The following is a 16,010-nucleotide window of genomic DNA, read 5'->3' on the forward strand; positions in this document are numbered from 1 at the left end:
CATTAAGTAAACTGTTCCTTTAACATTAACTTCCGCTTAAACTTCCCTTATCTTGTCAATAGCCTTTCAGTGCCGTCGGCGCTTTTATTTTGCTTTGCGATTGTCTTTAAACTTTTTTAGTCTAGAGCGTATAATCTATATTAGTACTACTTAATGCAAGTGATAACAATTAAAATCACTCGGCCTTGTTTTCTCTTTTATATACTCAATAGGTGTATCGAGCTCTGAATGATCCTTTCATATTTTATGAAAGACCAAAAAAAAGACTATTGCTTTTTACTAATTAAGATTTGGTTTAAAGGGGCCTTTTCACAGATTTTGGCATATTTTGAAGTTTGTCATTAAATGCTTTATATTGATAAATGTAAACATTGGATCTTAAAGGTCCAGTAAAAAATCAAGAATAAAATTTAAAAAAGGAAAAAAGTAGCCGGTACCAGGGCTTGAACCAGTGACCCCCGAAGTCCTGGAGTTATTCTGAAGTAAAAACGCATTAGCCGTCTCGGGTATTCCGCCAGGTATTCACAGTTTAAGTATTTTGTACCTTATATAAGCAATCTTCGTTGTTTCGTAAATTTAAACGACAACAACAGAACTCTCCAAATTATTCAATCGTTTCGCGTTGCAACGCTTTATAATTTTTAGGATTTCAAATCGTCAAAAGATACATATAATGGCTATATTGGACTATGGTAAATGTTCAGTAATACTGTTTCATCACAAATATCATAACTAAAACGAAAATTTGCGAATCTGAAACAACTTTTTTAAATTTTGTCAATTTACCAAACCGTGAAAAGATCCCTTTAAGTGAAGAAACACACATATGTAATGAACACCTTGTTAACATCAATCATAATATTTTACAGTTAAGACTACATTTAATTTGACAACGTATGAATAAATAAATAAAAATATTAATACAATTCCATAGTCCATTGATAACATTTTACGTTCGAGGTTTTATCGCTTATGATGTTCGCTACCCTTTTTAAATGAGTTTAAAAGTAAGGCCGACACACGTTTTCAAATTGCGGTACTAATTACTCTTGCTTTCGCCGTGTTGTAAATAACAGGAGTCTTGTCCTATGCTTAATATTAAAACGTCTATACTACAAGATAGCCTAATACAAACTTTACATAACACTACCAACTCAAATTCGAGTCAAACTGCGCCTGACCGTTATCTACACACACTTATAACACGAGTTTTTATTCGATTTAGTTCATTTCTAAAACCACCATTTCGAACACATTTAGCAGCTTTACTAGAAGAACAAAAATGTAAAAATATATAATTGAACAGAAATATAAGCTACACTTGTTGCGTTCTCACTTTTCATGATCTTTCATAATGTCCAGTTTGGGTTAAAACATTTTTTGTAAGTAATGCGTTAAAAATATATATTAATATTTTTGATTGTAGACATTTTGTATAAGTAAAATATATTGTATTAAAAGTCATGCCGATTTACCTCAAATGCATTACCAGATTAAGCTTGTGGAGAATAATTATGTGCGAAAAACTTACCAAAACGTTTCTATTTTGCCAATTTAAATGGAATATGTTTGCAGCAGTTTGGTTTGGTAAGATGTCCATTAGAAACGATATCTGCTAAGTGTTCTCTGTCCATATGTATGGAATGTTGCTTTTATAAACAAAAATGCATTGCATAACGTATGAACGTATATAGTATGTTGGTAGTAGCAGTTGGCAGTGGCTGGATGGAGCAAGTAGTTGTCGGTGACTGGTTGGTAGTAGTAGCAGTTGGCGGTGGCTGATTTGTAGTAGTAGCAATTAGCGTTGACTGGTTGGTAGTAGTAGTAGCAGTCGGCAGTGGCTGGATGGAGCAAGAAGTTCTCGTTGGCTGGTTTGTAGTAGTAGCAATTGGCGTTGACTGATTGGTAGTAGTAGTAGCAGTCGGCAGTGGCTGGATGGAGCAAGCAGTGCTCGGTGACTGGTTGGTAGTAGTAGCAGTTGGCGGTGGCTGGTTGGTAGTAGTAGTATCAGTTGGCAGTGGCTGGATAGAGCAAGTAGTTCTCGGTGACTGGTTGGTAGTAGTAGCAGTTGGCGGTGACTGATTGGTAGTAGTAGCAGTTGGCGGTGGCTGGTTTGTAGTAGTAGCAATTGGCGTTGACTGGTTGGTAGTAGTAGTAGCGCTCAATGGGTCATTGTCGACCTGAAATGGCCCACAAGTCACCCGGAGGTGACTAGAGGCCGAGTCTTGTCACCCTAGAGAGACTACAACCCCCGGGTGACATGAAGCCAATTGTAGTCACCCGGGGGTGACATGAAGCCGATTCTTGTCACCCAGGGGTGACTTCAAGCCGATTCTAGTCACCCTCGACAACAATTTTACTTTTAAAAAAACACATGATTTGGTCGTTCATATGCAAGGGAATTTGTGTTACAGTACTATAAAAACAAAAGTGGAGATAAATGTCTAAAAAAACTAAATTAATTATAGCCTATATTGGATACCTAGATGCGGTGCCGTTTGATAAAAAATACACGGGTGACATGAAGCCGATTCTAGTCACCCGGGGGTGACAAGCGTCGGCTTGAAGTCACCCCAGGGTGACATGAATCGGCTTCTAGTCACCCCCGGGTGACTTGTGGGCAATTTCAGGTCGACAGTGACCCAATGAGCAGTAGTAGCAGTTGGCAGTGGCTGGAAGGAGCAAGTAGTTCTCGTTGGCTAGTAGGTAGTAGTAGCAGTTGGCAGTGACTGGTTGGTAGTAGTAGTAGTAGCAGTTTTAACTGGCTAGTTGGTATCAGTTGATGGATGACAAAGCGCAATTAAATCATCCTCACATTGAAGTCTTTCAATGATATCAGCTGGCAGGCTGGAAGATCCAATCTTTGGGTCCTCTCCGAAGAGAGCATTGTATGAGTTTGATTAATTCCAGCATGATGGGAACAATTCTGCTGCTGGGTAAACTTAAGCCCGACAGTCCAATCTCGAATATTGTTGTCACTCATCCACGCTACAAGGATGTCTCTTATGTCACTGTTTTTGTATTTGGACACTCATTTCCTATTCGGATTTTTTATTTATTTACGCGATTGTAACTAAACTACAATTGACTAATGGTAATTTCGGTCAATATTTACGGAGGTCATAAATTCTTTTAGTGTGCTGTCAATAAAGGTGATGTCACTTTGATTTTTCTTGGTTGATAATTTGAAGCAATTTTCATTAACATAAGAACTCATATTATTAGCCTCAAAGATTACCTTCATATAGAGTCTACTAGTTATAAAATTGTATTGCAATCAGTTTTGTAAGTTAACGCAAGCAAACCTACAAATTATAATAACTTTTTAAATTGGTTAAACAAAATGTCGCCCGTATTTACATTTAACACATTTTAATAGCTCAGGAAATCAATTTGTACTGTTAACAATATAAAGAAGTGAAACTCCAGCTGCTGGAACAGTATTGAATTTTCATTAAAACAATTAATTGGTCCTTTATTTAAGGCAAGTGACCGATTGCCCAAACAGTACAAAACAGCACAATACAGCACAATACAAACCAACATAAACACAAAATATGAATTAAGCTGGGGTCACCGCCTTGGAACGGTCAATGCAAAGCATTGGGGGTTTAAACCTGGTTATAGAGCGCTCAACCTCACACTTGGCCCAGCAATATTCATAATACATTTAAGTGTTAATAAAATTTAACGTCATAGCATTGTAACTCAAATTAAACAATAATAAAAGGGAATTAAAACGCATTCAATTTAATTACTATTTAATTACTCAATTGCATTGAAGAAACAAGAGTAACAGAGTTACAACTTTTTGACGAACGATCAAATAAAACTATTAACAATTGTCAACTACATTCCTTCTTTATAGAAAAAGATCACATATACAGACAAATCAATATGACCCGCGTCATGCGAAAATGGGTCTTATGCCATAGGCGGCCAGATTAGCTCCAGACAAGCCTGCACATCCGCGCAGTGTGATAGAAGCTACCCTGTCCGCCAAGGAGACCATGAAGCCTTGCGGAACTTTATAGCGGACAACATTGCTCCTGACCAGACTACGCGATTGCACAGACTAGCCTGGAACTACGCTGGCCGCATAGGACATAAAGCCCATTTTCACATGACGCGGCTAATATGTCAATAATTATAAGATCATATAAAAACTTCAAAAAACAATTAAAAAAACAAACTAATCAATATGTGTTTACAATGGTATCATTTTAACTACGTATTACACTATTAAACAGAAAGAAATATAATTATGTCATCATTAAAATCAAACAAGGATATTTCACACATTTCCTGAATCTTCTTAAAGGCCTCTAGTAAAACTGTGTAAAATTGTGTCACCATTTTCCGACATTTTGCGAAATTCCTGAGAAAATTCATGAAGTCCCTAAGTGAAACAGTCATTTCACGAAAATCCAGAATTGTTTAGAAATTTCGTGAAATTCCTAGTTTCCCAGATTTACTGTAACATATATACATTGCATAACTTAACATAGCATAATTTGAAAACATTTGATCACTAAGTGTAATAGATAAAAACTACATATTACTAATAAGACACTATAGGTTTCACTATTCTATATCGATGAATAATACTAATAGTTCAATATTTTAGTGATGTATCTTTGTGTCAACTATTGTTCTCTGCAAACGTGCTGTTAAAACATACACAATCAACAAAATACATCATCTGACTTAAAAGTGTTGCAAGATCAAAAGTATGGGTAAACACTTTAAAGCTAATTGCATTTCTGATCAGATAAATGTTGTTACTCAATTCTTTGCGAAACAATGTTTCAAATAAACTTGATTCCTAAATATTTACTTGAGGTCGAAATAAAATCGCTTTAAATGTAAACAACGTTGTAAGTTACATTTTAACTTGACACATTTGAACATGTTCTTTATAATGTCAATAGATCATAATGTATCAATACATAATAATTGTGTCTATATACAAGTCAAGATAGATATCACTCCTTTCTATGTAACTACATCTGATGTTTACGCATAGGAATCACTATAGTTATTTAATCATTGATTCATCTGTATTGAAACTGAGAACAGTGACAGCTCTTACTTATACAACATCATTAGGCACAAATATGTTTACTAAATAATCGCCGTCGTTAAAAAATATCGCCATCATCGTCGTATTCATCGTAGTCTAGGGGAGAGCCGAAATCCAAATACTGCAAGGGGTCGTCATCATAGTTATCATCGTCGTCGCTGTCAAGAAAATCTGGACTCCGTCTACCCGTCTTGGGCTTTTTAGGAGGTGAACCTTTGCTGGATTGCTCATGGGCTTCTTCTTCGTCGCTCTCTTCACATTTTTCTATCGACAATGTAGTAATGAGTCCCTCAATAACTGCTTTGTCACTTGCTGTCAGCATTGTTTTTTTATCTATGCTGATACCAGAGCGGTTAGATTTATTTGATATGCTTTCAATAAATGTCGGATCGATCGTACTGATAAGAATTTCTATCAGCCTGCGTTTGCAATGTTCATCGTTTGTTTGGTTTAATTTTTTCCTGCGGAGAATGTGGTACACAGAGTCGCCCCTCTTTGTAATCATCCGGTGATCAGCTTTGTATTTGTTCAGAAGCAGATTTGCGATTTGAATGTCGCCCTTTTCACACGCCACGTGCAAAGGTGTTCTTCCATATTTATCCCTTGCATTCACATCAACGTTAACTGCTAGTTGAGATGTGGTTTTGGCGTTTCCTTTGAATACAGCAGCATGTAACGGAGTGAATCCTTGCTTTTGTTGAATTGCTTTGTCACCATACGGTAATAAACATTTAATCATTGGTTTGCAGTCATGCATTATTGCAAAAAACAACGCAGTTTGTCCAAAAAAATCTTTTACATTTGGATCAGCCTTCTCTCGTATGAGCATCTCCATCAAATCTTTGTCTTTCTTCCATACTGCAACATGAAATAATGACATTCCTTTAATTTTTGATGCCTTGCCATATGACTTTATTCGTAACTGATCCTGCTTTCGCTCATGCTGCAGTAACGCTTCAACTGTTGCAGTGTGACCCTGAATCGCGGCAAGGAAGATTGGATAATGACCACGGTGATCTTTGACTTCGACATTCGCGCCCTTCGAAAGAAGTGACTTCACCAAAGCCATATTTCCGACATCAGCAGCAATATGCAACGGAGTTCTCTTGAACTTGCCCCCCTTTATATCAAGCGGAGCGCCGTGTTTTAATAGTTCCTGCACAATGTCAGTGTGTTTGTAAATAACGGCCTTATGCAAAGCTGTCAAGTTTTTGTCATTTTGAACTCCAGGGTCAGCTCCATTTTCCAGCATACACTTTACGGCATCATGAAATCCCTTTTTGCTTGCTACAATTAGCGGATAATTGCCATTGATTGCATTTCCTCTGTCATTGATGGCAATACCTGGATACTGAAGTATTATTTTCAGACAATTTTGGTCTGGACGACGTTTCTTGTGCATAGCCACATAAATTGTATCCCCGGATACTTTTGCACCCTTTGATAAAAGCAGTTTTATCATCTCGAGATCCCCTGAATGCGCTGCAAGTAGCAAAGGGTCAGTGTGATCCTTCTGAATGAAATTGTTTTCAATCAAGGCATTGGCCAGGACACTGATTTTACTATACAGTGTATAGCCAGGGATGCACATTGTCATCTCGTTCATGCGGATGCCGTAATCTAAGAAGTACCCAGTCATTTTCATGACTGGTTGCCTAAATATGTCTTGTTCCAAGCCATCGTCTTTAATAACTTTCATAAATACTCCAACAAAATGTTTATTTTGGAAGATTGGGTGTTTAAGAATTCCGAAATCGAGATCATGAAGAACTTCAATTGTGTTTGATCTGGGGCCTTTACGTTGCAGCAGTTGAAATTCGTGCGAATAATCTTCTCGGCCAATTTTATTACAGTCTTTTCGCAGAATCATTTTTGCCACTTTTTTGCACAGATGATGGTAATTATCTTTGCCAACAATTACACGAAATTCATCGTCTGCCGCCTCGTCGTCTAAACGAATCCTGTCCATTAGGAAATCTCGCGGGCACAGTTCGATTGTTTCTACAATTTTGTGTCTTGGATCTCCGAGAACAACACCAACCATGTCTCCAATAACATTGTGACTAAACTTATATTCGCCAGAATGGTCGAGATAAATCAGGAAATCTTTCTGGTGACTTTTTAAAGAAGAGCTAATGTTTTCCATGAATTTACGGTCAACTTTGATGTCAAATATATTTGCCACAAACTTAATGTGATCTGAAGCGCTTGACGGACTTCTTACGTGGTCTGCTTTTATTCGACCAGTCTGTTCTGCCCAGACACTGACAAGAGCAATAAATTTATGAAAAATGTCGTCATCTTTTGGATTGTACAGCTGCTCAATATATGCTTTGAAGTGGGCCTCTGGGTTTTCAAAAAACTGTGCTCCAAATTTTATTATGATTTTTTCACTCTGAACAAACAAATTGGCGCACTGTGGGAATCCAAATACAAAGTTTTCAGTCCTGGCAAAGTCTAGATTCATCGTTCCCTTGGACTTCAAAACGCATTCGTCAATATCTACCTGGTTTTCAAAAAGCAGATGTTCTGTGTCAGTTCGTTTGACTTGCAAGCGAAGAATATCCCTCTTCTCTTCATTGGTCAAACCATCTGACGCAAGATGTACAATGTTTCCTTCTTTGTCTTTAAATATTGAATTGTTATTCAAATCATCCAGGGCCTCCTCCTTTATATAATGTCGGGACGTTATAATAACATTCAATCGCTTTGCCTTTGCAGCCCTCTCTATTTCAGGAAGATACGTTTTCCAGTCTGCAAGATAAGTGGTGTTCAAAGCTCCAGCTCCAAATATGTCGTCTATAATGACGGTATTGAACAATTTCAGAGACCAGTCTACTTTTCTCCAATCGCTAGCATGTGCAAGTTTTAAGCAGTTTTCAGGTTTCGATCTTTGCAACGCAAGGTAAGCTGCCATTGTGGTTTTTCCTTCGCCAGGATGTCCAGTTAGTACTGTTAGGCTTTTGTCTGTTAACATCTTGTCGGCCTGATGCCAAAACTTAGTCACGACGTAATACTGCCTCTCATCTTGATATTTTTTTAGAAACCACAAAGTGTTTTCTGTGAAAATAAATTAAGTACCAAAAGAGGTTATAAAACAAAAAATAATCATAAAAATACTTTTTTGATATTTATACACGATAGTGATTATTATAAAAGTAACTAGTGACATTCATTACAAACGTGCTATTTTTAATATAAGAATACGAACCACGAAGACTTTTCATCTCCGGTGTGAGAATTTCCAGTGTTTTTGTTTTGATTGTGTTAATATTGTTCTGAACATCGTGCAGTCCACAGCTGGTCCCGAGATGAACCATGGCCTGGCGTATGATAAAAATATTTATGATTTGTTTCAACCATTCACAGAAGTGCCGGCAATATCCTGCAGCTACTTAGTCTCTCTAAACCAGTTCAATGGGTACACAGTTGGACTGATATGCGATAAAAATATCACGCGCCAAAATTTTTGTGTAAACTGTTTTCATATATTAAATTGCATAAATTGTATCACGTTTAAAAGCATAACGGTACAAAAACCGACATGAAATTTGAACCTTTTCGAGAATATTCCAGCTGTCCTCAAACTCCTGCTGCTCTAAGCTTGCAACGCTTTTGTGGTGCATCTGAAACAAATAAACGTGATTATTACATGTTAATGCAATTTTCGGCTTACATAAAGGCAGCTTGGCAAGCAGCTGCAAATGTCCGGACACACAATTTATTCTGCTGCTTACAAAATATAACGAAGTAATATAAAGCGTTTCGTTGTAACGAGAGCGAACACAGTATTCAGCTATTAAATGTATACACGAGTCCATATGAAAATACCAACACGGCAGAGGTACACATTCCTAAGGCTACCTTATATCTTATGTACACTTTATTTAAAACTTTCTTCCAATGATATCATAGAACCGTTTTATTTTTACAATCTAAATAAGCTTTCGAAATCACAACTTTTTCGATAAATTATTTAAAATTTAAATGTTTACAAAAATATTTTAAACTAGTCTTAGCGTGCTTACTTTGTTTCGCAAGTTCCTGATACGCAGGATGTTTTCCTGGTCTGTATAGCCTTTTATTTTAGTGTTATCTTTCTCGGTCCATACCTTCGAATTTGGGTTTAAATTACAGATGTTTCGAAGAAGGCAGACCAATAAAGTAATATCAAACGTTTCTGAATTAGGATTTGGATTTGGCGATTTAGGATACAACGAATTATATTGTTCATTGGTTATTTTTCCACGTTTGTTTAGCTGATCTATAGTTTTTTGTACTCCTTTGAGCGTGCTAGTTAATTGAGCAGGTTTGATGATAGAGTCGAACTTGGCTCGAAGCACTTTCTGCGCTTCCATAACAAGCATATGGAGACGTAGGTAGTATGCCTCATTTTGATTCCCGTCAATCGACGCCATTCTGAAATAATAAAGGATCCGTCAGTTGAAGTTGGATGTGTTTTACTGTTCTACAATACTGTTGGTAACACGTTTTTCACCTTAATAATATCACCGAGTTACGAGTAGATATAACATTAATAAAAAATAATAACAATGTTGCGATGTATCATCAATTTAGCGATGTATCATTATCAGCTCTCGTTCTGTGGGTCTCATCTTAAATGTATATTACTCTTGTAAAGAGAACTATTATTTGTTATTTTTTTCAAGAAAGGATTTCTTTTTTTATGTTCATTCCAACAAGCACAAATTTCATTAAAAAAAATCATGTTTTAAACAATAAGTAGAACAATGTTTATGATTGAGGTTTTTTGTTAATGGATTGACTCTGAACCAGACAAAATGAGTATTAAAATGACCTAAAACTTATACCTGACAATCAGATACAAAGGTATTGCTATAAACCGTTGCACATAATTTGTTTTGAAAGATTCGTTATATAACAAGTTTGTTTTAGTTGCAAACAAAACAAAAACACTATGTAATGTGAATACACAAGCAATAAAAAAACTAGAGCTTTGTCACAGACGTGGCGAATACCTCCACATGCCGCATTGACACAGACTATTTTGCATGTTGTCTTCACAAAAAACAGCGAATGCCATGCTCAATGTTTAAAACGCACTAAGTTACCCCGTGACCTGGTTTTTTATCCTGCATGGCCCATGTTCGAACTTGACTTACGCATCATCTAGATACAACTTCTGACCAAGTGTGGTGAAGATCGGAGAAAAAAAAATTGAATTAGAGAGCAGACACCATGATGAATGTGTAAAACGTACTAAGTGACCCAGTGACCTAGTTTTTGACCCGGCATGACCCATATTCGAACTTGACCTAGACATCATCTAAATACAACTTCTGACCAAGTTTGGTGAAGATCGAATGAAAACTACTTGAATTAGAGAGCAGACACCATGCTCAATGTTTAAAACGCACTAAGTGACCCCGTGACCTAGTTTTTGACCTGCCATGACCCATGTTCGAACTTAGCCTAGACATCACCTAGATACAACTTCTGACCAAGTGTGGTGAAGATCGGATGAAAACTACTTGAATTAGAGAGCGGAAACATGCTGAATGTTTAAAACACACTAAGTGACCCCGTGACCTAGTTTTTGACCCGGCAAGGCCCATGTTCGAACTTGGCCTAGATATCATCTAGATACAACTTCTGACCAAGTTTGGTGAAGATCGGATGAAAACTACTTGAATTAGAGAGCGGACATGGATCGACCGACCGACCGACCGACCAACAGACCGACCGACCGACCGACCGACAAGCTCACTCCTATATACCCCCCTAAACTTCGTTTAGTGGGGGTATAATTATCCAATGCTAAAATTATAGAATACATCAGCCAATGTATCATATATTTGTACATGAGTATTGTGTTAAAAGAATACTATTCAAGCATTCCGCTTTTAACTTATCTCTACTTAAAATATATATCCTGCTGGGAAAGTAAAATGCACAAATTAAAAGAGATATGTCCTTCTGTGACTTTCACCATACTGTCCATGTAAAAGAAGGTTAGAACATAAGTTTATTTTAGAGCAGCCATTTTGACTGATATAATGAAGTTTACATGATTCATGCCGTTTTATTCTGAATGGGGCTGAATGCCTTATATGTTGCAGGTACAACATTCATTTTATATAGCTAAAAAATCAACGAAGTTGAACATTCTGGTTATTAGATTAATTACAGTGGGGTTTTGTAGGCGGGCGGGCGGCATGAAATATGTAGTTTGTTGTCAGTTTTATTCGTTTGATTTAACCAATATTAAAAAAACTTCAGATATTGAGTGATGCCATAAAAACGCATGGGATTATATATAGGGTCACGTGTAGTCGGTTCTAGGTCACTGTTACTAAGATTAGAAACATGATTTCAGCTCAATAACTTGAGTTTTGATGGAGGTTTTTGCTGTACAAATGTATGTGTGTGTGTTGGTAAATTATATACAAATCTAGCTCGGGATTTTAAAATTATTTCAATAAAAGAAAATTTGATAAATGTAATGTCGAACACTTTGTTTCGTGGCATTAATTTGCCATATTTCTTGTATATTGGATAAATTCAGTTTCTTTTGCATTTAACGTGAATAAACAGCTAATAATCTGGGCTAGATAGATTTTTGTTTAGAAAGATATGTCAGCAACTTATTGAATTCTTCACTTGTGTCTTAAATGTTGCCCAAAAAATATTCTACATCACTTGTCAAAAAGAAAATTCATCAACATACATAAACTTGTATTTAATACAGAAATTTTATCATGTTGAATCAGATGAGTGAAATAGAATACGGATGACCTCCATGTTATTAGAAATAACGACAAAATAAATATATCAAATGTTCAATTACTTGTTTTCATGTCATAAGTTATGAAATTAATTTCTGCTTATTGTGAATTTCAACATGTAGGTCTACTACAATAAGTTGCATATTCTTGCAGATATATCTTTCTGGAGTATTTTTAGTTTGCATTTTTTCCAGTTCCTTATTTGAAAGTGGTATAAAATACACTCAAATAAAATGTTCGACCATTGATAACATAAATTATTGTTGTGTAGTCCGAAAATATATTACTCTCCATTATATATTATATGATAGTATATAATACCAGCTAACCTCATAGTATTGACCCTCCTCGTTGTATCGTGACTATAATAAAGCCACTTGAAAAAAAAGTCCTGGGAAGGTAATGTTGGGAAGTTTTTATTTATTTGCTGCTTTGAATGCCTATAACAACGATCATTCTCATGATTTCCGGTTTTAATTGGAAAGTAGGTCATGCTTACTCTATGCTGATGTTTTGATAACGACTTACGTAATTAACGTTTATTACGGTTATTATGGCGACAATTTCGAAGTCCAATGACAATTACTTCGCCAAGAATCGACGGACCGGAACGAATTTCACACTTTATCTGTGTGTCATGTTGGTAGACACACATACCAAAAATCAACTCAATATCTGAAAGCGTGGCATAAAATAAAATCTCCGGAAAACGGTTATTGCGGAGAAAATGTTTAAGTCCAAGGCCCATATCTACGCCAAAATTCAATGGACGCAAACGCATTTCACACTTCATCAGTAGGTCTTATAGGTAGACACACATACCAAAAATCAGCTGAATATATACAAGCGTTGCGTAAAAAACCCTTCGGGAAACGGAATTCCGGACGGACAGAGAGACGGGCAGTTGGATCGACGGACGGACGGACAGTGCGATTTCTATATGCCACCCTACCGGGCACATACAACATTATGTCCGAATTTCTTGCTCAGTGACAAAGTTATGCAGCGGACAAAATAGCAATAATAATACTTCCGACATGATGCGAGCAAGGCTATACATAAAACAAGGCTTCGCAACAGTATACCACAGTAGCGCTCCTAGGGAGAGGAATATGAAAAATAAAATTGAATAGATACGCATTTCAGGGAAAAAACTCAGAATGTCTTACCTCGTATTATAATTGTTCGGTGGAAAAACTTCGTGAACCAAACTTAAATTATTTTACTGATATTATATATTATAAACTAAAAATGGCGCGGCCTAGGCCGACGCGTATCCCCACGCCGCATGTTTGACCCAGGGGCGCCCCAGGGTTGGTAATGGGCCATGCATAGTTGAGATTGACCGTATTGTCATAAGAGAAGTTCAGTATCAATTAGAAGTGAATCGGTGTAGAAATGAACAAGTTAAGTAAAAGGCAATCAATAAGAAGTGAATCGGTGTAGAAATGAAGAAATTATAGCAAAAGGCAATTTTGGGTGGGTGTGGCCTATTTGGGCGGGGCGCCCCAGGGTTGGTAATGGGGCCATGCATAGTCGAGATTGACCGTATTGTCATAAGAGAAGTTCAGTATCAATTAGAAGTGAATCGGTGTAGAAATGAAGAAGCTATAGTAAAAGGCAATTTTGGGTGGGTGTGGCCTATGTGGGTGGGACGCCTCAGCGTTGGTATTGGGGCCATGCATAGTTGAGATTGACCGTATTGTCATGCATAGTTAAGATTGATCGTATTATCATAAGAGAATTTAAGTATAATTTTGAAGTGAATTGGTGTAGAAATGAAGAAATTATAGAAAAAGGCAATTTGGGGTGGGTGTGGTCTATGTGGGCGGGGCGCCTCAGGGATGGTAATTGGGCCATGCATAGTTGAGATTGACCGTATTGTCATAAGAGAGGTTCAGTATCAATTTGAAGTAAATCGGTGCAGAAATGAAGAAGTTAATGTAAAATAACATACAAAATGAGTGAAAATCTCTGACCCGGCCCCGCCCCAACCCCCATAACTTTTGACCCAGGGGTCAGATCAAAATTCCAAATAGTGCAGGGTCGCACATATGCTCATAGCTACTATATGTGCAAGTTTCAAGGTTCTAGTGCTAATAGTGTAGGAGGAGATAGTGGCCAGGACGGAAAGACAGACGGACAGACAGACGGCGGAGATAACCACAATATCCCCGCGCTTTTCAAATAGCGTGGGGATAACAATCAATTTAAACAGTGAAACGGTTTTAAAAGCGGGGTCACTATTACCCATCCAAATACCAAGAAATGAGACAACTCTTCAGTCAGGCATTGAACAATGCAATACGCAGTCATCTCCCCTTTGATTACTCCTACTATTGTACACGTTACAATATACTCCTATAAATATGAGGTCGATTTACGCGGGGTAGCTTACGTCTTATTATTTGGACTAGTTACAATACAGTAAAACGTAAATTGAGGAGCGATTCGAGCACTGATCAAGCTGTAGATCTATTTAAAACGTATGCTGAATGTGAAGCAATTATTACCAGTCGTTCTCTTATAGTTATAAACTTGATTGTTCCGCCGTTTTGACCTTAGCCTAAGTACTGACAGGGACACAACATAATAACACATGTTGATTACATGTTAATCATCTGATTGTACAAAACGGCATTACGCCAACAGTAACACTTAACAAAGAGTGAACTGTACGTACAGTAACTTACTCCGAAAGTTATGACAATACAAAGTTTTTGTAACCTTTTAATCTACATACCTAGCGTTAAAGACGGGCCGGATTGCGTGGTATATATTGTACACCGGGAAAACCCGGATTTTCCGAAAATAATAAGCTTGTTTCGATTTCCGTTGGTATATCTAGTGTTCAAGGGAAATAATTTCAATGACCGTTTTCAGAAAATAAAACATGGGACAAAACTTAGACCTGACGCGTGAAGTTATCAGATGCAGTTTTGCCCCCTTACTAGCCTGCAATGAAACTACTTTTTTGTTAGTATAAACACATGTAGGCATATTTATAATGAGCGTATGTGCACTGTGTTGTTAAATATGTTACGGTATATTGCTGGGGCAACAGGCGGGGTGGAATAGAATCGAGGTCAAGGCCCAACAGAAAACATTAACATTATAACATGGAATGTGTGTGGTCTTAGGAAACTTGTACATAACTGTGACTTTGTAAATTATTTATTTTCATTTGACATCATACGTCTATTTGAGACATGGGGTGAGAAAAACAATGAATTGTGTGATTTACTAGCAAATTATACATGTTTTGACTCTGTGAGAATTTAAGTAACTAATGCATATCGTAACATATTTAGTGGTGGAATAGCCGTGTATGTAAAACACGAGCTGTTAAAAGATGGCTTTATTTCACAAATATGTCATAACTATCAGGATTGTATTGTTCTGTTTATCAAAAGTTCTATTTATAGCTCTTTAAAAGATATCATATTATATATAGCCTATGTATCACCAGAAGGTTCACCAATTTATGAAAGAATGAATGAGATTAATGGAATCACTATTATTGACTCCAATATTTCTTCTTAAAGAGTACTTTATGCTGATGCATGTATATACCTAGCAGGAGATTTAAACGCACGTACACAAAAAAAAATATTAGATTATATACCTAATGATGATGTCAATAACATTTTTAACATAGAGGTTGATTATAACACGGATCCTTTTGATCGCACACGTAATAATAAAGACTCTGAACGATATAACAATTTTGGGAAAACACTCGTTAAACTTTGTTGTACGCAAGGTATGCATATTTTAAATGGGCGTAGCAACGATGATTTTTTAGGAAATTTTACATGTCTTACATATAATGGCGCTAGTATTGTTGATTACCATGTTGTATCGACTGAGCTATTTTCTCATATTACTTATTTTTGCGTGGAGATGAGGGACGAGTCTGATCATATGCCAATTAGTTCTAAAATAGTTTTGTGCAAAGAGAAAATCATTCGTGCTAACTTCGTCAATCAATATTACTTAAATAACGGTATCGAACACTATCAAAAAATAGAAAATTTTAAATGGAAAGACGCGCACAAGCAAGATTTCCTGAGAGTATTTGAAAACAGTTTTAACATTCAACATTCGCAAATATTTGAAGCAATCGCGTGCACGGATATTGACGAAGCGATCGATACAAT

General features: G+C 36.7%; 1 protein-coding gene across 1 annotated transcript; it reads right to left on the reverse strand.

The window, feature by feature from the left end:
- Positions 1 to 827: 827 nt before the first annotated feature.
- LOC127880900 (uncharacterized) lies at positions 828 to 14,686 on the reverse strand. The gene is made up of 5 exons (XM_052428386.1): positions 14,594 to 14,686; positions 9,112 to 9,502; positions 8,641 to 8,709; positions 8,295 to 8,406; positions 828 to 8,143 (listed from the first exon to the last, which is right to left on the reverse strand). Exons 2-5 carry the CDS (start codon positions 9,499 to 9,501, stop codon positions 5,142 to 5,144), a joined length of 3,573 nt encoding a protein of 1,190 aa, XP_052284346.1. The 5' UTR covers position 9,502; positions 14,594 to 14,686; the 3' UTR covers positions 828 to 5,141.
- Positions 14,687 to 16,010: the final 1,324 nt, after the last annotated feature.

This window comes from Dreissena polymorpha, chromosome 5 (assembly GCF_020536995.1).
Source record: "Dreissena polymorpha isolate Duluth1 chromosome 5, UMN_Dpol_1.0, whole genome shotgun sequence".
Taxonomy (NCBI): Eukaryota; Metazoa; Mollusca; class Bivalvia; order Myida; family Dreissenidae; genus Dreissena; species Dreissena polymorpha.

Excerpts from the sequence above, each read along its gene's own strand:
- LOC127880900 (XM_052428386.1), bottom strand. The coding sequence starts at position 9,501 with ATGGCGTCGATTGACGGGAATCAAAATGAGGCATACTACCTACGTCTC. Across the intron at positions 8,407-8,640 it reads GCTGGAATATTCTCGAAAAG|GCCATGGTTCATCTCGGGAC; the intron begins GTTCAAATTTCA and ends ATCATACGCCAG. Across the intron at positions 8,144-8,294 it reads GGAGATGAAAAGTCTTCGTG|AAAACACTTTGTGGTTTCTA; the intron begins GTTCGTATTCTT and ends TTATTTTCACAG.